This window comes from Brachycentrus maculatus, unplaced genomic scaffold (genome assembly GCF_059751285.1).
Source record: "Brachycentrus maculatus isolate JH-2025_06_01 unplaced genomic scaffold, ASM5975128v1 h1tg000206l, whole genome shotgun sequence".
Classification (NCBI taxonomy): Eukaryota; Metazoa; Arthropoda; class Insecta; order Trichoptera; family Brachycentridae; genus Brachycentrus; species Brachycentrus maculatus.
Window position 1 is genome coordinate 197,147 of NW_028280957.1, and position 24,087 is coordinate 221,233.

At 40.8% G+C, this 24,087-nt stretch overlaps 1 protein-coding gene across 1 annotated transcript in view; it reads left to right on the forward strand.

Moving 5' to 3' along the window:
• LRP1 (LDL receptor protein 1) overlaps positions 1 to 24,087 on the forward strand; it is a 181,129-nt gene that overhangs the window by 72,161 nt on the left and 84,881 nt on the right. Inside the window, exons 26-40 of the mRNA XM_088263885.1 lie at positions 382 to 627; positions 1,112 to 1,312; positions 2,676 to 2,880; positions 3,495 to 3,665; positions 4,874 to 5,118; positions 5,675 to 5,803; positions 6,845 to 7,011; positions 7,490 to 7,725; positions 8,521 to 8,645; positions 10,229 to 10,326; positions 11,384 to 11,525; positions 13,435 to 13,608; positions 14,911 to 15,042; positions 16,021 to 16,152; positions 17,854 to 17,982. Of these exons, the coding sequence (XP_088120011.1) occupies positions 382 to 627; positions 1,112 to 1,312; positions 2,676 to 2,880; positions 3,495 to 3,665; positions 4,874 to 5,118; positions 5,675 to 5,803; positions 6,845 to 7,011; positions 7,490 to 7,725; positions 8,521 to 8,645; positions 10,229 to 10,326; positions 11,384 to 11,525; positions 13,435 to 13,608; positions 14,911 to 15,042; positions 16,021 to 16,152; positions 17,854 to 17,982 (2,532 nt within the window). The remainder of the gene's footprint in view (positions 1 to 381; positions 628 to 1,111; positions 1,313 to 2,675; positions 2,881 to 3,494; positions 3,666 to 4,873; positions 5,119 to 5,674; positions 5,804 to 6,844; positions 7,012 to 7,489; positions 7,726 to 8,520; positions 8,646 to 10,228; positions 10,327 to 11,383; positions 11,526 to 13,434; positions 13,609 to 14,910; positions 15,043 to 16,020; positions 16,153 to 17,853; positions 17,983 to 24,087) is intronic.

A 24,087-nucleotide genomic window follows, 5' to 3' on the forward strand; every position in this document is an offset into this window, starting at 1 on the left:
TTGAACTTTTTGCTGTGCAACAGATCTGTTTAGGTAAAACCTGATTGTTTTTTCTTGAAAAATATTAAGTATATTTGAAAAAATTAATTAACAATACCTTTTCTTTGAAATGCAAAAACAACACTTGGTGCCCTGTAGCGGTTAAATATTAAGTTAAAAATATGCCGCTTTTGCTGGGATGTAGTACATTTTCTGGGCATTTGAAAACACGCACAACTGAAAATTGACGATTTTTGATATATGACGTTCTTCAAAGAAGTGAGCAATATGACCTTTCATAGGACTGAAATCGCTGCACGGTCAGCAACTTGACAAACCCCTCTGCTATTGTGATATGAGTGGTATAAGTATCCCTGTATAAGTAAGGCGGCCTTCTTGCAGGCGAGAAGCTGTGCGAGCGGTTCCGCGACTGCTCGCACGCGTGCCACAACGCGCCCGAGGGCCGCGTGTGCGCGTGCCCGGCCGGGCTCCAGCTGGGCGCTGACGAGCGCGCCTGCGAGTCGGCGCAGCCCTGCCGGCGCTGGGGCGTGTGCTCGCAGGTGTGCCAGGACCTCAAGGCGCGCCACAAGTGCGGCTGTTTGGAGGGATACCGCCTCGCCGACGACGGTTTCACCTGCAAAAGCATGGGTAAGCATGTATTAGGATAAATTGATGTGTGAATTTCTTCTTCATCTTTTTGTAGATCCTAAGGATCTGTTTGTACCTCCGCCTGTCGCTCTTGGGTGTTGACTCCCAGCTATCTCTCCACCCTTTTGGAAGTCTGCCTGGGGGTCTGCGTCCTTCAGGGTTTCCTTGCCTTCGTTGTTGTGCCCACCTCACAATATCTTCCATCTTACACATGCTCTGGATATCAGAGTTTATAGACTAGGCTAGCTATATGTCTATAAATGTGGAAGTCTTCTCCAAAACGTTACATTTCATTTAACGTTTTGGTGAGGACCTCCACATTTATACATGATGTGTAAATTTCCATCAAAGAAAAGGAACAATCAGACGGTTTGAAATTAAACCCTTGTAAGTTCTTTAACCTTTTCATAGCCACAAATAAATCTCACAGCAGTGCTCAAAATGTCAGTACGAAACTTGAATGAAATAAATCTGTTTGTTTCAGACCGCGCGATACCGTACGTGATATTCAGCAACCGGCACGAGCTCCGCGGGATCGACCTGCAGAACCTGCAGAGCAAGGCGCTCATCTCCTCGCTCAAGAACACCATCGCGCTGGACTTCTACCACACGCCCGAGGCCAACCTCATCTTCTGGACCGACGTGCTGGACGACAAGATCTACCGGGGCACCATGATCAGCGGATGTGAGTAGTCCGCCTCATCTTCTCTCCGAGTAGCGGGGAATGCACCAATGGATCTTTGTCAGACGGGAGGAATATCTAATTTAACATATTCAACCTATAAAGGATTGTATTAGACTTGTTTTGTGTTTATAACAGCCAATATAATTAATATTTTCATTCATCACTTTCTTTTGGAAAATTCGCCTTCGAAAAAACGTTATTTTCGTAAGTTGGCAATGAATGACGTCACAGAAACGATGGAGCTATTTTAATATTGGTGTTATTGCTAAATTATTGGCGGCTCTATTTGTTAATGTCTATTTATTATGAAAATTAACATTTTTAGTATGAGAACAAAAAGTCAAAAGTTAAAATCGATGTATTTTATTGAAACATTTTATACGATAAATGTGGTTGAGTTGGACATACACGACAACATTTTTTGGACATTTTACGAAAATCCTATAGGCGATCAACTTGTTAAGAGATTTGTGCATTTTCAGATTTTGTTGAATTTCATACAAAGATAAAAAAAAAGAAACATACTCAAAATTAGTATTGTTCAAGTCATTTTCTCTCGAATGGTTGACACGCTTTGGTCAGCTGGGGTTCAGTGCCGTATACTAATCTTCTCCTACTCTTCTAGCCTCGAAACTCAGTTCAGTGCCGAATACTCATCTTCTCCTACTCTTCTAGCCTCGGAACTCGGAATCCCTCTAATCCCTTTCACTGCCTACACCGGGGTACTTCTAGAAAATTTGGTGATGGATTTACAAACTTGTATTTATTTAGATTGGCAGTGACAGGGATATTGAAAGCTTTTAAATGTAAATTCACAGTGAAATCGGGATACAACTTTATGTTGTTTCACATTTTCAATAAATTTCGCAACTAAGAAATTTCAAAACTTAAATTATATATAAAATTCTAAATTTCGCAAGTAAAAAAGAAGAAGGTCTGTCTAGAAGCCTCGATGCTTCTGTATCAGATATGGGGATGCGGTGGGATAGCTTTCAATACTGAGGGTTGTTACTCTTGTGGAAGCAATGACCCTTCTCCAGTTATCCCTTGACTGCGCTGCACATATCACCAATCACCGGGGTTACTGCTGCTGCCTTAACTTGATCGGTCCATCATCTGGGGGATCGTCCTCTTCCTCTCTTCCCCTCCAGGCTACCGATCACAACCAGTCGTTCCAGGCTATACTGATTGCCATGCGCAAAGTGTCCAAAGAACTAAAGAATCCGTCAAGTATGGAAACAAGTTTAAAAAAAAAATCCTTTGTAAGAGCAGGTCTGTAAGGAAGCCTAGAGACTTTTGTATCAGATCTGGGAATGCGGTGGGACAGCTTTCAATAACCCCTCTAATTCATGGTCTCTTCCAGCTCTCAGCAATATCGAGGTAGTGGTGCAGACTGGTCTCGCCACGGCCGAGGGTCTGGCGGTGGACTGGATAGCCAAGAACCTGTACTGGGTGGAGAGCAACCTGGACCAGATCGAGGTGGCGCGGCTGGATGGCAGCTTCAGGAGGACCCTCGTGGCAGGGGACATGGAGAGCCCTAGGGCCATTGCAGTGGACCCCAGAGACGGGTGAGACCTTTTTATAATTGATGAAGAGAGATGGTGTGATATTACCTGCATTGAAATATAGATGTTCAATGGTGTTTTTTTTTTTTTGTTGTGGATTTTTAATTCTTGTAACTAAAAAATTATGTTTCATTTTAATTTGTTGAGAACAGGAGTTCTGTAGGGTAATGGTCAGCACGCTCGGCTACCATTCTGGAGGTCCCGGGTTCGATTCCCAGGAGGGGGTCAAATAAATATAAGTGATTTTTTCACTCTTATATTTATTCAATATTACCCTGGACTGGTACCTGAAACGGAGGGCTGATCACCTTTCCTTCGTGTGTTAACGATCAAGATAACACTGTGGTTGTATAATGCAGTGCCCTATGCACCATTGGGGTGCGGATAAGGGTTTGAATTGAGTTGAGAACAGGAGGGATAATCTAGTGTGAGCCAATCAGGAACTTCTTCGATGGTGTTTGAATGGTGATATAAGGAAAGAATGCAAAGTGTGCAAAGACAGGTTGGTGGGGCATTCTATTCTCTCTGCCTACCCCTCCGGTTAGTTAGTTGCCTACAATTTCAGTCACTGGCCGCCTCTTGTAGATCTTGCTGCTTATATCTTTGATCTGTTCCAGTTTGGTGTTCTGGACCGACTGGGAAGTGTCGTCTCCCCGCATCGAGCGCTGCACGCTCGCGGGTAACGCGCGACGCGTGCTGGTTCGCGTAGATCACGTGTCGGACGGGGCGTGGCCCAACGGCATCACGTTGGATTACACGGCCCGGCGAATCTACTGGGTCGATGCCAGGTAAGTCTCGCTAGGTCAGAAGACAGATTTTGTGAACAAGTATTTGGAAACACTCAAAATGTTGTAAATAAATTATCTGGTCAAATTATAAGCTTAAATAATAAAAATGAAAATGATATTTTCTAGCGTTTCTCATGTGTGTGATTATAATCCAGGATTCGGACCTCACATACTAATGATAATTATTTTCAAATTATTTTTAATACATACATATAAGAGTTTCTGCTAAATAAAAAGCTTCTTCTCATCTCACCAATAGATGTCTCTAGTGAAGTTCTAGTGATTCAAGAACAATGTTTCAAAATTGTTTCATATATATATATAGAGCTTCTAAGAATTTGAGAAGTGTGGTTTTCAATAATGGGTAGAATTGGTGAATGTTTCATGTGTGCGATGTGATCACTTGAACCAGCCTATGACGGTCGTCTGCCCCGGAAATGCCCAGACTTACATATTTTTCTTCATCTTTGATGAGATGTCAAAAGAAAAAGATAGTTTTTATTAAATTTAAAAAGGAGATGGCTTATTTTAAGTGGAGGAAGTCCAGAATTTGTGAAGAAAAAATTGGTGACACTCAAAATATTGTGTAATATTTCCGTAAACTTGAGCTTACTTACATGGCTTATTTTAAGTGGAGGAAGTCCAGAATTTGTGAAGAAAAAATTGGTGACACTCAAAATATTGTGTAATTTTTCCGTAAACTTGAGCTTACTTACATTAGTTGATGGAGGTTTCACAACATTTCGGGTGTATCCAAATCCTTGTTCACAAATGATTTTAGACTTGTTTACTTTGGAAATATTTTTGCGTCTTAACAAAGATGAAGAAGAATATCCTTCCCCTCCCGGTGATATGTATTTACTACAACTCGACTTTAAAAATGAGAATATCAATATAAAATATAATAGATACGGGCTCACAATTTTTGTATTACTCCGTGATACTTTTACGTGTTACATAAAAGTATTATAATATAAAGTTATTCATTTGCAGCAACGGAAATAAATAAATTAATGGATCACCAATACACAAATGTTTCTCAGAGTATGCGTGCGTGCCACACTTTATGTACACTCGCACACGGCTTCTTACTGTTTCCGACTATCTCATTTTAGTTGATTGATGCTCTGCTATTCTGAAAATGGCATTGAAAAGTTAGGTTTTCGATGGCAGAGTTGGGGCAGTCTGTGATCCTTGTGTGCCTTCAGGTCGGACTCCATCCAGACGGTGACGTACGAGGGCACGGAGTACCACGAGGTTCTGCGCGGGCACGCGACCCTGTCGCACCCGTTCGCGGTGGCCCTGTTCGAGAACCACGTCTACTGGACGGACTGGCGCTCCAACTCCCTCATCCGCGCCAACAAGTGGAACGGTTCCGACGTGCTGGTGCTGCAGCGCACCTACACGCAGCCCTTCGACATCACCATCATGCACCCCAGCCGCCAGCCCAATGGTACGCGCTGACCCTTATCCGCACCAACATGCTACTGACCCTTGTCCGCACCAACATGCTACTGACCCTTATCCGCACCAACATGCTACTGACCCTTATCCGCACCAACATGCCACTGACACTTATCTGCACCAACATGCTACTGACCCTTATTCGCACCTACATGCTACTTCACTTACGCACCTACACGCAGCCTTTCAACATCACTATCATGCACCCCAGCCACCAGGGCAATGGTACTCGCTTCACCGACCAACATGCTACTGACCCTTATCCGCATCGACATGCTACTTTACCAACCAACATACTATTGACTCTTATCAGCACCCACATGCTTCTTCACAAACCAACAGCCTACTGACCCTTATCTGCACCCACATGCTTCTTCACAAGCCAACATTTAATAATTTTATAAGTAGTAGTAATATTATCAATATTGCTTAAGTCAGCCTTGCATTTTTTCCTTATATCACTATTGCTATTATGCATTGTTCTGCTGCACTTTTGTCTGAAAACATTTTGTTTTGATTGTTGTTTTTGTGTTTTCTTTTCTCAGACAGGGTGAATCCGTGCGGAGAAACAAACGGGGGATGTTCTCACCTATGTCTGCTGGACGGGCCGCTATCCTACCAGTGCGCTTGCCCGCATGTCATGCGTCTAACTTCCAACATGAGGGACTGCGTCGGTGAGTGCTGTGACCACTGTTTACCTTTCCCGGAGCAAGCAGGAACCTCATCTGGTCCCAAAAGAGCATGGACGGGAGGTCACCTCAAGCTCGCAATACTAGTGCTGAATGATCTACGGACATACTTTATTTATATAATACATTGTTTTCGGGAAACGCTTATTAGCGTTCTATCTGCTTACTTTTGGTAGAGCGCAAGAGACGCAAAAAACCTTGTACAGATCGTAATTGGGTTTGCGGTTACTTGTGATTAGTATACGCCCCTATTTAGTAATTTTGTCCGCCTCCATAGTGTAGTGGTTAGCGCGCTAGGCTACCATGCTGGAGGTCCCGGGTTCGACTCCCAAGAGGGTCCAAATAAATATTATGGATTTTTCAGTGTAATATTTATTTAATATGACACTGGACTGGTACCTGAAGCGGAAGGCTGATCACCTTTTTTTCGTGTATTTAACGATCAAGATAACACTGTTTCTATACGATGCGGTGCCCTATGCACCATTGGGTGCGGATAAGGGTTAGAAGAAGAATTAGTACCGTAGAACGGGGCTACTTGAACTATGTTGTGTTACAGCCCAGTACAAAAAAATATTTAGATCTGTATTTGATCTACAATAATGAACGCATCGACATGATTCATTGTTTCCCTGACAGGTGACACTTATTGTCTTGATACGTTCATTATTGTAGACCAAATACAGATTTAAATCTCTTTTTTGTACTGGGCTCAAGTAACACATCAAAGTTCAAGTAGCCCCGTTCTACGGTATGCTAATTCTTTTGCCTTGTTATGGCGTAATTAAACTAATGTTTGAAAATGTTAGCCATAACTAGGCGAAACAATTGTCACAAATTTAATTTTTATGTGTTTTTAATAATAAAACAACAGTGTCTTAACATCAGTGTTTGATTTTAATATTTAATATATAAAATAACTTGATTAGCTAACTTTATTTAGGTGGGGTGACCAACTTTAGGCAACACTTGTGTCCCATATCAAGAAGCCAATTTTTAACTTTTTTTTGTGAATTTTCTTTGCAGTGAACGAGAAGGTCTTGCTGATATCTAGGCCCAACGAGCTGCGCGGCGTGGACCTGACGCTGCCGTACTACCACACCATCCCGACCATCAGCCTGCCGCAGGTGGTCACCCCGCAGCAGATAGACTTCGTGGCGGGCTCCAGCACCATCTATTGGGCTGACACTCAGGTAAAAACAATACCGATCAGTCTTTGCAAACATCATTCTACTCTTCCACATGTGTATTGATTTATACATGACTAATAATAATAATAATAACCCTTATCCGCACCCCAATGGTGCATAGGGCACTGTGTCTTATAAACGCAGTGTTATCATGATCGTTTTACTTATGAAGGAAAGGTGATCAGCCCTCCGCTTCAGGTACCAGTCCATGGTAATATTGAATAAATATTACAGTGAAAAAATCACTTATATTTATTTTTACCCCCCTTGGGAATCGAACCCGGGACCTCCAGAACGGTAGCCGAGCGTGCTGACCATTACACTACGGAGGCGGACAACATGACTAGGCAGAGTTTATACTCAACCCTTTGGGGAAAGCGTAAGTGGTTTTCTGCGTCTCGTACTGGTTGGTGTTGCTAGGAATCAGATCAACCAACACCGCGAGTGAATTTATGCTAAGTTTTCTTCACTCGCTTTCCAGATAAACGAGATTAAGAAGACCGGGCTCACGGCGGGCCCGACGCAGAGCATCATCGACACGGGCATCGAGAGCCCGGCCGGCTTCGCGGTGGACTGGATCTCGGGGCTCATGTTCTTCTCCTCGTCGGGCAGCCGCGACCACATCTCCGTGTGCAACCTCAAGGGCGAGTACACCACCGTGCTCATCTCCGGGCCCGGCCTCAAGAAGGTCTCCGGGCTCGCCGTGGACCCCACCAGGTAGGGCTGCTCTTCACACTCTCAATGCTTAATGCAAGTCAGTCCACGCAGTTGACTTCATCATGAGAATGATACATTGTTAGACAGTGTTTACTTAGAATGAGTGTTTACTTCAGAGAATGTTTACTTAAGAGAGAGAAATATACTTTACTTTAGAGTTTATAACTTAAATCAGTGTTTACTTGTGAGAATGAGTCATGTTTAGACAATGTCTACTTGTGAGAATGAGACATTTTTAGACAGTGTCTACTTGTGAGAATGAGACATCTTTAGACAGTGTCTACTTGTGAGAATGAGACATGTTTAGACATTGTTTACTTGTGAGAATGAGACATGTTTAGACTGTGTTTACTTGTGAGAATGAGGCATCTTTAGACAGTGTTTAATTGTAAGAATAAGATATTTTTAGACATGTTTATTTGTGAGAATGACACATCTTTAAATATTGTTTACTTGTGAGAATGAGACATCTTTAGACAGTTTTTACTTAAGAGATACAGACACAATTGAGCAGTGTCTACTTGCAAAAATCAGACATCTTTGGATAGTATTTACTTATGAAAATGATAAATCTTTAGACAGTGTTTACTAAAGAGAATTAAATATCTTTAGACAGTTTCTACTTGTGGGAATAAGTACTCTTTAGGCACTGTTTAATTCTGTGAGGATGAGGCATTTTAAAATCAAATTAATATGTTGTTGGTCTATTGTTATTACGGTTTCACCAACTACTGACGCCCACCGTTGCATTGTATTTCTTTACATCGTTTACTGAAATGTTTTGTTCTCTGGCAGGGGCAAATTGTACTGGGCGCACATGAGGACCAGTCTGTACGCCATTGAGAAGAGCAACATGGATGGCTCGGATAGGGAAGTTTTGGTGTCGCAGAACACCACCAAGGAGTTGGCTCTGCCATCAAGTGCGTATAGTTATTATTTATTTTATTATATGACTGTAGACCGCTGGCGACGGGATATGATAATTATGTACAAATGGTTAAGACATTTATTTATAGATTTGGCATTTAAATTGTAGAACTCCATTTCTAACTAACTAACTAACCATCACGCCGCTTCTCCGCAGGGGTAGGCAGAGAGAATAGAGCGCCACACCACTCTGTCCTTGCAAACATTCTTCGCCTCTTCCACGTTCATGCATCTCCTCATACATACCCGCCGATTGTTACAACTCCTAACCTGACCACTTTCAAGTATTTGGCATACCTGATCGTGCCATGTTTTTCTCGGTCTTCCTCTGCTTCTTTTCCCGCTAACATTCGCCTCATAAATTTGTTTTACCGTTCTTTCCTCACTCATTCGTTCTACATGTCCAAACCATCTCAACACACCTTTCTTAATTTTATCGATAATGCTTATCTCAGCTTTGCTTTCCTTCCTTATTTCACCATTCGTACATCTATCATACATCGTTTTGTCGCACATTCTCCTGAGAGATCGCATTTTGACTGCATTCAGTCTACTTTCATCCTTCTTTTGCCAACTCCATGTTTCACTTCCATACAATAGAGTTGGAACCAGGACTCCGTTGTGCACTGCCAGTTTAGCTTCCGCTGATAGGTTTTTATTTGCTATAACTGATTTCAGTGCACCATTTCAATTTATTTATTAAATATTAAAATCAAACACTGAGAGTCTGCTGTATTAAATTGTATTTTATTTTAAATGAATCTAAGTACCTACATGCACCATTGCCTATTGAGCACTCGGCCGTACCCTCAACTATTGTTTTCCCCCATAAACTATTACTGCACATCTTTTAAGTATTAATTAAGTACCTGTTGTATAAAGACCCTCAGTCCATTTATCCTGTCTTTGCACTATTCTGTGTCTATCTGCTGTGCTGGTTGTGGGCGTCTGTGTACCGGCCAACGTCGGGTCGTAATCGGATCTAGCTGACTAACTGAACTAAATACTAATCCCTTTCACTGCCTACACCGGGGTACTTCTAGAAAATTTGGTGATGGATTTACAAACTTATATTTATTTAGATTGGCAGTGACAGGGATATTAAAAGCTTTTAAATGTAAGTTCACAGTAAAATTGGGATACAACTTTATGTTGTTTCACATTTTCAATAAATTTCGCAACTTGGTTAAAAAAAAAATTGCTTAGCAAGAGCAGATCTGTCAGGAAGCCTAGAGATGCTTCTGTATCAGATCTGGGCATGCGGTGGGACAGCTTTCAATAGTCCATTTATCCAATTAGTTTGAAAATGCTATAACAAGGCGAAACACTGATGTGTTTGATTTTAATATTTAAAATATAAATTGTTAAGACCTTAACACACTACGGACGGGAATGGTATTTCTACCCGTTGGGTCGATAGATGCTTAAAGACAGGAAGGGTATTTTTACCTTCAGCGCCGGCCTCATTTCAAAGGCAGAAAAGAAGGAATTATCCCATGTTTTTATATTAATATTATTTACGAAGACTGAAAAATCGCTAATATTTACATAATAACTGGTGTGTAATTGGTTTCAGGTCTCTGCATGGATTATGAATCGGTCCGGCTGTACTGGGTTAACGCACACAGCTCCACCATCCAGTATTACGACTTTGCTAATAATAAAGTCATGACGGTATGTATTGTTTACTTCCCCTTCTCATCTGGTAATTCCATGCTTCATCGTTGTGGCAATTTCTACTTTAATTAAAATATGGAATTTTCCCCAAAAAAATAAATACATAAATGATATTTAATATAAAAACATCGCAAATCCATTTTCGCAGTTTAAAGATGATCACAAAAAACATCTTCTAAATCAGTATTCCGCAAACTTTTTCTGTTCAAGGTACACCTGCGAAATTAAGAAATTTCAGAGTTGCACCAAAGAAAAAAGAACAAAGTTTATTTATTATCAAAATATAATGCGAAAACATATGATATAATAACAAAGTTTATGTAATATCTTCACAAAACTGGACTTTTTTCCACGGCACACCAACTAATTGCTACGGTACACCACTGTGTCGTGGCGCACACTTTGCGAAACAATGTTTTAAATCGAACCAGAAATTCACCAAAAAATTTACTAATTGAAGAAAAAAAACCTAATTCAACTTGCATTCCACCCACTTAGTTGGCGTTTTCAATAGTTTCAAGGGTACACATCGCCCACTCCTTTCAAGAACGTCATAAATCAAAAACCTTGATTTTTCGGGAGAACGTTTTTAAAGTTTAAAAATGTAATACAATATATTAAAAATAAATATCAAGCCACTTATAGAACTTTTTACTGTGCAACAGATCTTTTTAGGTAAAACCTGAATGTTTTTTCTCCATTTGAAAAATTTTAGTATATTTAAAAAAATAATTAAACAATACCTTTTCTTCGAAATGCAAAAACAACACTTTCTGCCCTGTAGCGGGTAAATATTAAGTTAAAAATATGCCTCTTTTGCTGGGATATAAAGTACGTTTTCTGGGCATTCCGAAAACATGCACAACTCAAAATTGACGATTTTTGATTTATGACATTCTCGAAAGGAGTGAGCGATATATCTTCTCCGCTCTCTTTCATCCCAGCTCATCCTCTTCATTCTCCTCTAACTTCACATTGCCAATGTTGGAGAGACCGCAACCATCCCGGCTTGGCCACAGCACTAAAGTCATGAATAATCTCTCGTTTCTTTCAGGTTCCGATTGCGAAGGGCAGGGATCCCCTGGCCGTGGTGCCGTACTTCGACAAGATGTATTACGCCGTGGGGGACGATCAAGCTATCCACGTCTGTGACAAGACTTCCTGCAATGATGACCAGGTCCTTAGGAACAACACACGTAAGACCCTATCATCTTATCTCTTCACGAATACTGTACAGGGCTGGCATATCACAGGTTTTTAGCTTAACACATTGTTGTCGAGCAGTTTTTTTCATCCGCCTCGACCCTAAATAGTATATAGCTGTTTGTTAGCTTTTATAGCAATGGGTTTCGGGAACAGCTATTTTGGGAGCGGCGTGTTGCCACGTTTTGTGATCACGTGTTGGTGATCGTGTTTGTTAATGTAAGGGAGTAGTGCACAGAATTAATACAAAATGATGTACTTACAGTTGGTTCCTTTATTGAAATAAATGCGATTCTATACTGGATCAAATCATTTACAATATATGGAGTTATTATACAGACCTGAATGATGGAAGTTTAACTTCTGAAACATGTAGTCTATAATAAAACTCAAGTGGTAAAAAACAAAGTGTTTTCTTTAATCATTATGGAGTTAAAGAAGTAAAGTTCAGATCTAAATTAATCGTCTGTTCGCGTCAACGACCCAAGCAGTTCTCCCGGCTTTTCAGCTCTCTCGCTTCAGAGTCGGGTCCGCTTGGAAATCTTCGGTTTAGTTTGTATTGAAACGCCTCTGTACTGCTTACGTCAGCGCGACAACGCAAAGATGTTACCACATGTATATTAATTAGGGTCATATACTAATCACACACTCTCCTTTTGTCTCAATCCTGTGGATTAGTCTGCAGCAACATATGACACCTCCTTCGCCACTCTGGTCTATTTTGCAAAACGCTCCTCAGCTCAGTACAACAATATATATAAAATAATGTTCAATACTTATCTCAAGTTACCGCAAACCCAGCTCCGATCTGTACAATGTTTTTTTGGCATCTCGCTTTACCAAAAGTAAGCAAATAGAACGCTTATAAGCGCCGAGACAGAGCGCCAAAACAGACTCTTTTAACCATTTCCCGCAAACAATGTGTCAATTAATTGATTACTCTTTTTGAACATATTGAATATATGTGAATGGATGGGGGATCAGAACCGTCGGAGCACTGTTTAGAGCTGCCCGAGACAAGAAAATACTGCTAGTTCTTTGACTTTGGTTTATTCTATGTATATTTAAGTTTCAGTCGACTGAAAATGGCAGCCTTCAAAAGGAACTGGTAGTGCGATTAGGTCTCGCAGGGTCCGCATTTAACAGTATAAAGGCTATCTGGAGATCGGATTTATACTCGGTGAAGACCAAATGCCGCCTATACAATGCCTGTATTGCTCCTGTTCTCTTATACGGCTGTGAAACATGGCACCTTACAAGGGCCCAGAGCAGCCGTGTACTAAGCTTTGAGAATAGGTGTTTGCGGAGAATTTTAGGCGTGCGGTGGTTTGACTTTGTGAGGAATGAAGAGATAAGGCGTAGGACGCAGCAAATCTGTCGGTCACAACTGTCGTCAAGAAAAGGCGATTCAGTTGGCTTGGCCATGTACTCCGCATGCCTCCTGAGAGCCTTAATCAAGCTTGCCTCTTTTACAAAGCATCAGGTTCGCGCCGCCCAGGACGACCACTGCTGACAATTCGTCGGCAGTTCTGGTCAGAACTTCGGGACGCGGATCTGTCTTGGGAGGATGCAAGGGAGCTGGCAGCTGACGGAAAAGCCTGGAGACAGTTTGTGGACTCCATATGCTCCACCTAGGGAGCGGATATGGTTTAGTAATAATAATAATAATAATATTTAAGTTACTAGGAACTCTAAGTGAATGGCTACTTGTAGAGACTATCCCAGAATGTCTCTTGCCAGACACGGTTGTGGGATGTTGTTCTCACCAATATGACCAACATACCCACTTTTTCTTACAATTACCATTCAAAACTGTTATAACACCATTCAAACATCCATCGTGCACGGTTTTACCGCGCCGCAGTCTACTTTCATGGTCGCTTTACCCCTCCTCCCTTGCAGCCAACATCTTGTCCATCAAGATATACGATGCGGCGCTGCAGAAGGGCAACAACTCGTGCGGGGGCGGGCGCGGCGGGTGCCAGCAGCTCTGCCTGCCCACGGGGCCCTACACGCGCTCCTGCGCCTGCGCCACCGGCTACAGGGTGGACCCGGCGAGACCCAACAACTGCATCGGTGAGTGCGCCCACCTTCACATGGCTACAAAATGAATATTACTATGTATTATTTATACAAAAGCAAACAAAATTCCATTTATTGTCTTGCGACAATCGTCCTGAAGTCATGTTGCTGTTTGTCTTGATCTTGCTGTAAATCCTGGCTTGAAAAAGGAATCAAGTTTTGTATGTACTCATGAAGTTGTGAGACATAATTTGTGAATATCATGGCCGCTAAAATTTTTATTCATGCGGCGACACTTGAATTTAAGCATCAATAAGATTGGTATATCACAAAAAAAAATCTGTTTTTATTATTTAGCAGAAATACTTCAATTTTGTACTATTTCTGTGAGCCTAAGCAGCTCAATATTTAAAATAGGTATCAAATTGTGATAGAGTTGGTTCGAACCCAGAAACTCTGACTCGAGAGTCCGCGACACTGACCACGGGACCACAACCCGACACTCATTCCTAGAAAACATACTTCCCAAATATACTAAATAATCTACCTGTTTGAATTTTTTTTTTTAACCTGTTCGAAAATCATTTTTACACCTATATTTATATTAACCGGATCCACGCGGCTCGCATAACCGTATGTGTTTTAACTAGACATGCCCCATACGCGGCTGACATAAGCGTTTGTGTTTTCACTTTGCTCCAAGTTTCGAACCTCAGTTCAACTTGGAGGGATTTTTTCATGGTGTGGAACTTTGGATAAAATAATACGTCAATCCTCGGCCTTATGACATCTGTTGAAATATCTGACTAATAATTTGTAACATCACAAGGATAAATAAAACAACAGATCCCTGATTTTTCTTGCGGTCGGTAATTAGTCCACGCCATAATCATGCCCTATATCTGTCTCACTCTCGACGCTACGCATCGCCAGTGGGTAAGAGTGACACACGATGCGTGCTTTGATTTATTTATGTTACGATCTAATTTGTTTATATTACGATATATTTCAAGAATAATGTGACACACGTGTATTATAGAGTACCAAAAAGGCACAATGGATCCCATTGAACGTTTTTGTTTAGGAAAATAAATCGTTTCATAACTAAATACATGATAAAAGTAATCATTTAAAAAACGGCGAAAAACAGCCGCGCACGAGCGTCTCTTAGGAACAAAGTTAACGCGTTTAAAAGGTTAATCTTATTTTTGTCCGTTACATCCAAAGTTCTTTAAATAGAGTTTTTACTGTACTTCTGTCTTTTCATTTTTTGGTATCTGGTTATAAATGGCTTTAGTGCGTCTGAGCCAAGCAGGTGTCACTCTCGCTACATGTCGGCAATGCCTTTTCCCGCAGGAATCGAAGAGTTCATGTTCTACTCTATCAACTGGGAGATTAGAGGCCTCCGGATGGACGGGAACAACGAGACGGCCGTGCTGGGACCCATTTCTCACGTCTCCATGGCGACGAGCATCGACTTCCACGCAGGTACAAACTATCTTTATTTCTCCTTGTTCCCAGCATTCACTCCCCTTTCAATATCTTTATTAATCTTTCCATCCCTAGAAAACATACTTCCCAAATATACTAAATCATGGGTGGCCAACCTTTTAAGCAGCCGGGCCAAATTTTAGAAATGAGATTTCCTATCGGGCCATAAAACAAGATTTATTTAATTATTTAAAGCAAACATGAAATATATTGCTTTTTAAAGACGATATAAAAAACGATAGTTAAACATATTTATTAAATTAGAGTTAGGCAATAATCAAACGTATTTATTAAATTAGGGACAGGCTTATTTTCGAGAAATCAGTTTTCTTTTCTAGACACAGAATTTTAATGACACTCTACAAACATTTTTTACCCATTTCACAATCTGAATATTGGTTCTATTTTTTTGCTAGTATCATGGCTTTTGCTTAAGTAGCTGTTACAAAGTATTTTGACTTTTGAATCATTCTAGTTACTAGAGTCTAGTCAGTTGGTTAAAGCAGCATCAATGTGTATTTTAAAGTTGATCGCAAAATGTTGCGATTGTTTGTTAAAACGAATATACCGTGGAAGATAATGAGATATTTTCATAAATGGGATATGATACAAACTACTCACGATAGAATGTTTTCCTAGTTTTATGTACACTTAAAGAATAAATGTGTGATACGCTCCGCGGGCCGCAAAAAGACACCTGGCGGGTCGCGTGCGGCCCCCGGGCCGCGGGTTGGCCACCCTTGTACTAAATCATCTACCAGATCCTATTTACTACTTTTTTACACCCAGATCTACATTCATCGCTATCATAAACCGAGACCTTGGATTTGCCAATATTCATCATTGCTTGTACACATCAAACACCTTTGTCACCAGCACCTGAAGATCTTTTCTACTATCGGCATTCACTCTCCTTTCTATATCATTATTTAAATCATGCGCCTAATATATTAATATTGTCTTTTTTGTATCCAGCCGAAGACTTCATCTACTGGGCAGACTCTGATCACGGAACCATCAGCCGTATTCGAAGAGACGGAACTGGCCGCCGACTTCTTGTGGAGCAGACCGAGTCTGTGGAGAATGTGCCCATCGATTGGCTGACAGGTATCAAGTCATTTCATCCTAGGATTCATAAATTTTACGCAGAGATACCCATGGCTGCCATTTTATCTTCTTTGAGTTTTTTCTTTTGTTTGACTACTGCGCTGGAGGTCCCGGGTTCGATTCCCATGGGGACAATGATTTTTCATTCTAATATTTATTCAAAATCACCCTGGACTGGTGTCTGATGGACAGGACTGATAAACTCACTTTCTAAAATTCATTGACCTTTCCCTTACAGTGTTGATAAAATTGTTGATTTTGTATACACCTAATAAAAAGTTCGCCTCCATAGTGTAATGGTCAGCACGCTCGACTATCATTCTGGAGGTCCCGGGTTCGATTCCCAAGGGGGGGGTCAAATAAAATATAAGTGGACTGGTAAAATAAAATATTACCCTGGACTGGTACCTGAAGCGGATGGCTGATCACCTTTCCTTCATGTGTTAACGATCAAGATAACACTGCGTTTATATGCAGTGCCCTATGCACCATTGGGGTGCGGATAAAGGTTTGAGGATGAGGAGGAATAAAAAGGAGCATTTTTGCTACAGCAAAAAAATCTTCACCAATTTTAGCATACATATCGTGTATATTTTCCTGTTTAGAATGGGATCTTTACTGGTACCAGATAGATAAAATAAATTAAAACACCTAATTTATCAGAATACTGACAAAAGTCTTCACAGCGGTATTCCGAAATGTTATTAAATTTAACCATCTAATGAAAAGTAAATACAAAAATAAATATAACCTTTGTATAAAAATGTAAGAAAAATGTACATATCGTAGTCACACAGGAGAAAGTGACCAAGTGCATTTTTTACAAAAACGTGATCATTGACCATTTGATATCTTACTAACTAAATTAAAGAAAAAATTAAAAAATGAAATTCCAGAAAAAATCCCAAAGCGATTTTAAACTTGAAAGTATAATATATTGACTTTACAACATTTTGAGTGTGTCCAAATACTTGTTCACAAAATCTGGATTATCTCCAATTACAGGAGTTATTTTCATATTATTTTTTAACATCTCATCAAAGATGAAGAAGAATATGAAAGTCTGGGCATTTACGGGGCTGACGACCGTCATCGGCTGGTTTAAGTGATCACTTTACACACGTGTAACATTCACCAATTCTACCCATTATTGACAACCACACTACTCAAATTCTTGGAAGTTCTATATATATGAACCAAATTAGAAACCTTGTTCTTGAATCACTAGAACTTCACTAGAGACATCTATTGGTGAGATGTAAAGAAGCTTCTGCTTAATAAAAAGTGAAGTTCTAGTGATTCATGAACAAGGTTTCTAAATTGGTTCATATATATAGAACTTCCAAGAATTTGAGTAGTGTGGTTGTCAATAATGGGTAGAATTGGTGAATGTTACACGTGTGTAAAGTGATCACTTAAACCAGCCTATGACGGTCGTCAGCCCCGTAAATGCCCAGACTTCCATATTCTTCTTCATCTTTGATAAGATGTTAAAAAATAATATATTGACTTGTTAAAAATGTCCAACTGCATTGATGTTTATTTTCTTGGCAAGCAAAAGTGACTTAAATGGCCCTCCTGAATATTTTACGTTTTGTTAGTTGGTCACTTTCTCCTGTACGACTACGATATAAGAAACAAACGCAACACTAAAACTGTTTTAGTGTTATATTTTATTTGTTTTTAAATGTTTGTCGACAGGTCTGACAGTGGACTGGATAGCTGGCAACATGTATTGGACGGACCCGAAGAGGAATGTCATTGAAGTGTCACGTTTGAACGGGAGCTCACGATACGTCGTCCTGGCTAATGAAATGGAGACCCCTACTGGTGAGTCGTTGAAGTTCTTTGAAATTGAAATCCGAATTTTTTGGACACACAATTTTTTGGGATGTTGTGAATAAAATATCGGAGTTTTACCTACCATTAAAACTCTTATTATGTTTCTATTGATTTCTGGAGTCCATCATGAGAGAAGCGTTCATTTTCTTTTCCGTTATCGCGGTTTCTACTGTCTATTCCTGGGTCAGTGTCCTACTCTATGGTCGCTTTGTCCGTTTCCGCTGATTTGGTATCCGGTCATCCATGGATTTGGGTTGTTCATAAAGCTCATGATGCACCAGGTAGGTCTTACCTGGACTCCAGAAATCAATAGAAACATAATAAGAGTTTTAATGGTAGGTAAAACTCCGATATTATGTGTTCTGAATTGATTTCTGGAGTCCATCATGAGAGATCTGTCTGTTATCTCCTGGTGACCGGGTGATGCCTTTATTTGATGTTAACTGGTTGAAACAGGCTTGCTAGAGAGGAGTCTTTTGAGACGGTGTGATTAAGCAACTCTCTTTGGTAATATTTCCTGAAGGTATTTTCACTTTTCCAATTTCCTCTCTCTAAGATATTATCAATTGGGTAGTTTTCTAACCAATTGAGGGATGCGACCGCTGAGCGTGTACTGCCGGGGGTAGCTTCCACTCCTGCCATTTTCAGCGTGCTCTTTACCCATCCTCCTATTATGGTTCTTGTAGCCGCTTTTACGGGGCCCCTCGTACTTATAAATAGGTTATTAAGGTTATCCACTTCCGACCTTCGATCCTTGGACAATTCTACTAGTTTTCTTGTCCAAAAGACTGGGTTTATATTAAGCTCCGGTGATTCTAAAAGTTTCCAGCTGGATTGCTGGTGTAACCGGGTGTCAGTCTTTGATCCAAAAGACGGATGTAATATAATAGAAGTGCCTTCATCCTGCAGGTTTCCATCCGAGATGTTTAGTAACGTCAGGTCGTGTACTCTTCGTCCTGACGAGAGCAGCAATAGTGTTGCCACTCTACACGATATCTCGTATAAGGAGTTTAGTTTAGGGCTATTTTTACAGAGCCAATCTTTAACAATCTGTGGATTCCAGATTGGAGATTTTGGAAGAGTAGGCTTTGCCATGGCTATTGCTTTAAGGGTATGTTTTACCAAAAAATTAGAGCTGAGACTTTCCTCAGCTGTTGGGTTACAGAACGTTGCTATCGCTGACTTATGTACTAGTATAGTATTGTATGACAATTTCTCTTCGATAAACAACTGCGCCAGGTATCTGGCCACCTGGTTTGCAGACGGTTTGTTAGGATGGAAATTGTTATTTGATGCCCAGCGGCACCATCTATCCCAAGCTGGCTTGTAGGTATTTAGCGTCGAAGCTCGCCACCCTGATAAAAGCAAATTCTTTTCCTCAGGATTCCATCTACTCAAAACGCCGTCCCACCCCCAATTTTCCAAACTTCTATTTCCAGTTCTTGGATTTTGGGCGGAGGTTTGCCGGTGGATGTGTCGATTAGTACCGATTCCAGGTTTGCTATTTTGAGTGGTGGCGCTAATGATCGGCGTATTAGGTCTGGTCGCCAGAACGCCCTCGGCCACCTTGGGACTGCGAGAAGGTATGTTCCGGTCGCCTTGTTCAGGTGTGCTAGGATTCTTGGTATTAAATTTGGCGGAAGAAAGATCCAGGCCAGATTGAAGTCCCAACATTGACTGAAAGCGTTTTGAAAGATTGCGCACGAGTCCGTGCAATCTCTTGACACGTATGTCGAAGTCACGTGTGCCGTTACGGAAGCAAATAGGTCTATATCGGGTTGCCCGAAGAGATTGAAAATCGGTTGGGTTGCTGCCGGTAAAAGGTGCCACTCCGGAGGTGTTTTTCCCCGAGATAGGTGATCCGCGTCTCCGTTGTATTTTCCGGGAAGAAACTGAGCTGTCAACGAGATATCCCACTTGTCTGCAAGGATCAGGAGGTCTTGGGTCAGATTTAAAAGTGTTAAGGATCTGGTGCCCCCTTCCTTGGAGATATACGCAACCACTGATTTGTTGTCCGATTGCACTAAGACTTCTGAACCGGAGAGGTTGTGAGCTGAGTGTTGAAGGGTTGCAAGCACTGCGAACAACTCTTTTCGGTTTGAATGCCACATTATGGGAAAGTATACTAATTGCTATCGTGTAACTAATGATCAAGATAACACCTCGAGAATATAATTTAAACACCAGATGAAGTGGATAAGGATTGAAAGAAGAAGAAGAATCAGGCGACACACAATGTCATAACTATGTACAATTGTGATAATTATTGAATGCCAATTCATAAATTTTTGCTTTCTCTAAACAGCGACTAAGTGCTGCAGTGGAATCATTGTCTAAAATTGTTAAGCTAGGATTTGCCTTGTAATATAATACAAATTACTTCGTATTTATTTCCCTCATAAAATTACTAAACTACTCCACATTTTATAAAATACCGGTCTGATGTTGTCTATAACGATGAAACCTGGTCACTGGTCAAATAAAATATATCGCTCGCTCCTTTCAACAACGTCATACATGTATATCAAAAATCGACAAATTCCAGTTATGCATGTTTTCAGAATGCCCAGAAATTTTACCATATCCCGGCAAAAGCGGCATATTTTTAACTTAATATTTACCCGCTACAGGGCTGAAAGTGTTGTTTTTGCATTTTGAAGAAAAGGTATTGTGTTTAATTTTTTTTTTTTAAATACTAAATATTTTTCAAATGGAGAAAAACACATTCAGGTTTTACCTAAAAAGATCTGTTACACAGTAAAAAATTCAATAAGTGGCTTGATATTTATTTTTAATAGATTGTATTATATTTTTAAACTTTAAAAACGATCTCCTGAAAAATCATTTTCTTTGATATATGACTTTGTTGAAAGGAGTGAGCGAAATATGGAAAAAATTGTAAAGTTGTTATTTTATTATATAAATGCAGCTCTACCAAGAAATGCCAGTACAAATTCTTTATTTTTACATCAGTATTAAAAAAAAAAACTTGATTTAATTTCAAAACATAATATTTTTTAAAATCTTCTATAGCACCTCTTTATGAATGATATTTTGTTCTTTGCTCTATATAATCGCTCTACTACCATAATCTTATATAAATTAATTCTTTTCACCATGGTATTTTGCTAAAACTTAGTAGATGTTAAACCTTCCCAGGAGACTTTCCGCTTGCTTTCGTGACCATCGGCGAGAAGACAGTATTGCTCGAAGTGATTGGTGGAATGCCGCACACTTCCGTTCTGACAGGGACTTGCGATTGTTGCGCATGTCCCATACGACCCCCAGGTATTCGCACTTTTGTGTTGGGGAGAGCACTGACTTTTGGAAATTTACATTCCATCCCAGATATTGTAGAGTGTTTACTGCTAGCCGCGTTTGTCGGCCTAGATCTTCCTTGGATTGGCTCGCAAGGAGGAAGTCGTCGAGATACACGATTGTCCGTATACCTTTCTGACGCAGTAACTCGGCTACCCAATTTGTAAGGGTCGCGAACATTCTGGGAGCAGATGAAAGGCCAAAGGGCAGACTTGTCATCTGAAGCAAGTTTCCTCGGTAGACCAAGCGCAAAAATCTCCGATGCTTTGATGCGATCGGGAGATGGTAGTATGCTTGTGAGAGGTCTATCTTTGTCAACCAATCGTTTGGTTGCAAAAATTCCGGAACCTTGCAGTGGCTTATGAGTTTGAATGGAGCAGGGTTTAAAAACAGGTTTAGGGACTTCAAGTTGAAGATTACCCGTGAGGAGCCGTCCGATTTTGGTGTTAGGAACATTTTTGATAAGAAGCTGGGAGTGAGATCCGCGGCTTCCAGAACACCGCTCTCGGTGAGTTCCTTTATTTGGGAGTCCATCTCGGCAGAAGGGGGTGTGCTGAAGTGATTTAAAGTATTCTTGTGTGGCATTATCAAAGGAGGTTTTGACACAAATGGTATTCGTGTCCCCCTTATCATTTTTAGCATAAATGCTGGTGCTCCCAGTGTCGCCCATGCTGCCTGGAATAACTTTAAGCATCCCCCGCGAAATGGATTCCTTCTGGCGTCAATTTCGAGTGTGCCTTCCTCTAAACTTTCCTTTTGAACTACCAGAAGTAGACTTGCCTCCCCCTTTTTTCTTGGTGGAAAATTTGCTGGGGCCAGCTTCTCCTCTGGGAGGACCGTTATTTTTGTTAGCGAGAGGCCTTCGCTGTTCACGAAAAAACTGGTTATCTGGCTTTTTTCTGGTAGGAACCTGGGGTCTTGATAAAGGATGGGTTGTTGCAGGTTTTATCGTAAGCTTGTCAGAGGTACCTACCCTAGAGAGGAAGGCCGTCAGATTCCCCTTTTCAAAGAGATATTCTGAGCAAGGAGGGATTTTGCAAAGTCCCTCTCTGACATGCTCGTCTCTGACTTCCCCGAGGATGGATTTTCTGCGGAATTGTACCGCCTCTGTGCGCCTGCCACATACCATCTGAAGAATATCTTCGGAAACCTTCTGGTATGCGGAGTCAGGAGCAAACAAAACTTTTACTTTATCGAATACGTTTCTTTTATTAAGAATTGTGTTCTTATCAGCGGCCCAATTGACCAGTTCTTGGAGCCCTGATTGAAACTCCTCTTTTTGTATGAGGAGGGCATGAGATAGAGCGGCGAAAGACCTTTCCAGCGAAGCCTGGGCAGGGGAGCTGACATCGCAGCGTCTGAGCTCGTCGTTGACTTTCAATTCAACAAACGATGGCTCTGCCAGAAATTTCTTCTGGACATCAGCATATCGCACGCCTGCCCAGTTTTCACTACCAAAGTGTTGCAGCTTTTCTAAGGCTCGAATCCTGATGGGATTTGCTGTTGGATGGATAGGTTCCTTGACTACTGTGCTGGGTTCCTGGAAATCCAGCTGCAGCTCTTCTTGGATATCCTGAGGATCCTCGTGTTCCTCTAGTCCAGGAGGCTGCTGTAGAAAACCGTCGTCGTCTTCTTGCGATCCCGAGTCTACGGGAGAAGTGTCGCCTGGCGCCGCGACCTTAGCCCCGGTTTGACTTTGGAACACGGCGTCAGTCAAAAGTCCTATCTGCTGAACTAGATAGTCTATCCGTGGGTCCATTAACACTTTAAGGCGCTTTTGCTGACGCGGTTCAGGAGACTCTGAATCTGACGATAAAACGGATGGATCGCGGGATCTTTTTCGAGATTCACTGCGCTGAGAAGGCCCAGCTACCGGCGATAATGGCGAAACATTTTCTGTATCACTCATTTTCTATAAAGATCGGTGTTTTCGGACAGATGTGAAAATTTATATGAAATTAGGCACAAAGCATAAAGTTCTATAAAAATTTAATTAACTATCCGTCGCCCTTGAAAATCTTGACTCGCACGATGTTTGTAAACAACAAACACGTGTTTCAAGATGGCGTCGTTTTGTTTATAAAATATTCGAAATGAAAAGTTTTTTCGGTAAATGCGCGACAATGCCGTTTGGATTGAAGCGAAAGTTTATAATACGAGCACTTCTTTAGTTTTGTTTTTATAGAAGACGAGACACTTAATAATAATAAGATTCACACACTTCTCACGGTGTTTGTAAACAATTACCGCGCACTCAAAATGGCGGCGGCGTCTCGCAATCAAAATAAACACGATAATTATCCGTTATACACAAGAACTTGACGTTTTAATGACGTAAGTTAAAAGAACTAAATATGTTTTCAAAGTTTATAACACTATCTACGATATACTGCCCAGGAATGAATACGATTTTTTCGAATTGATCGGACAAAATCAACGAACGTCGTTACACGATGGGAAAATGACGCTTTATGAACAACCCAAATCCATGGATGACCGGATACCAAATCAGCGGAAACGGACAAAGCGACCATAGAGTAGGACACTGACCCAGGAATAGACAGTAGAAACCGCGATAACGGAAAAGAAAATGAACGCTTCTCTCATGATGGACTCCAGAAATCAATTCAGAACACATAATAACGTTATTTTATTTTTTATTTTTACAAAAACTATACATTTATTTAAAAAAAAAATTAAACATATTTAAAATACAACATTTTGAGTGTGTCATTATCACAAAACTAACTAACTAACTAACCATCACGCCGCTTC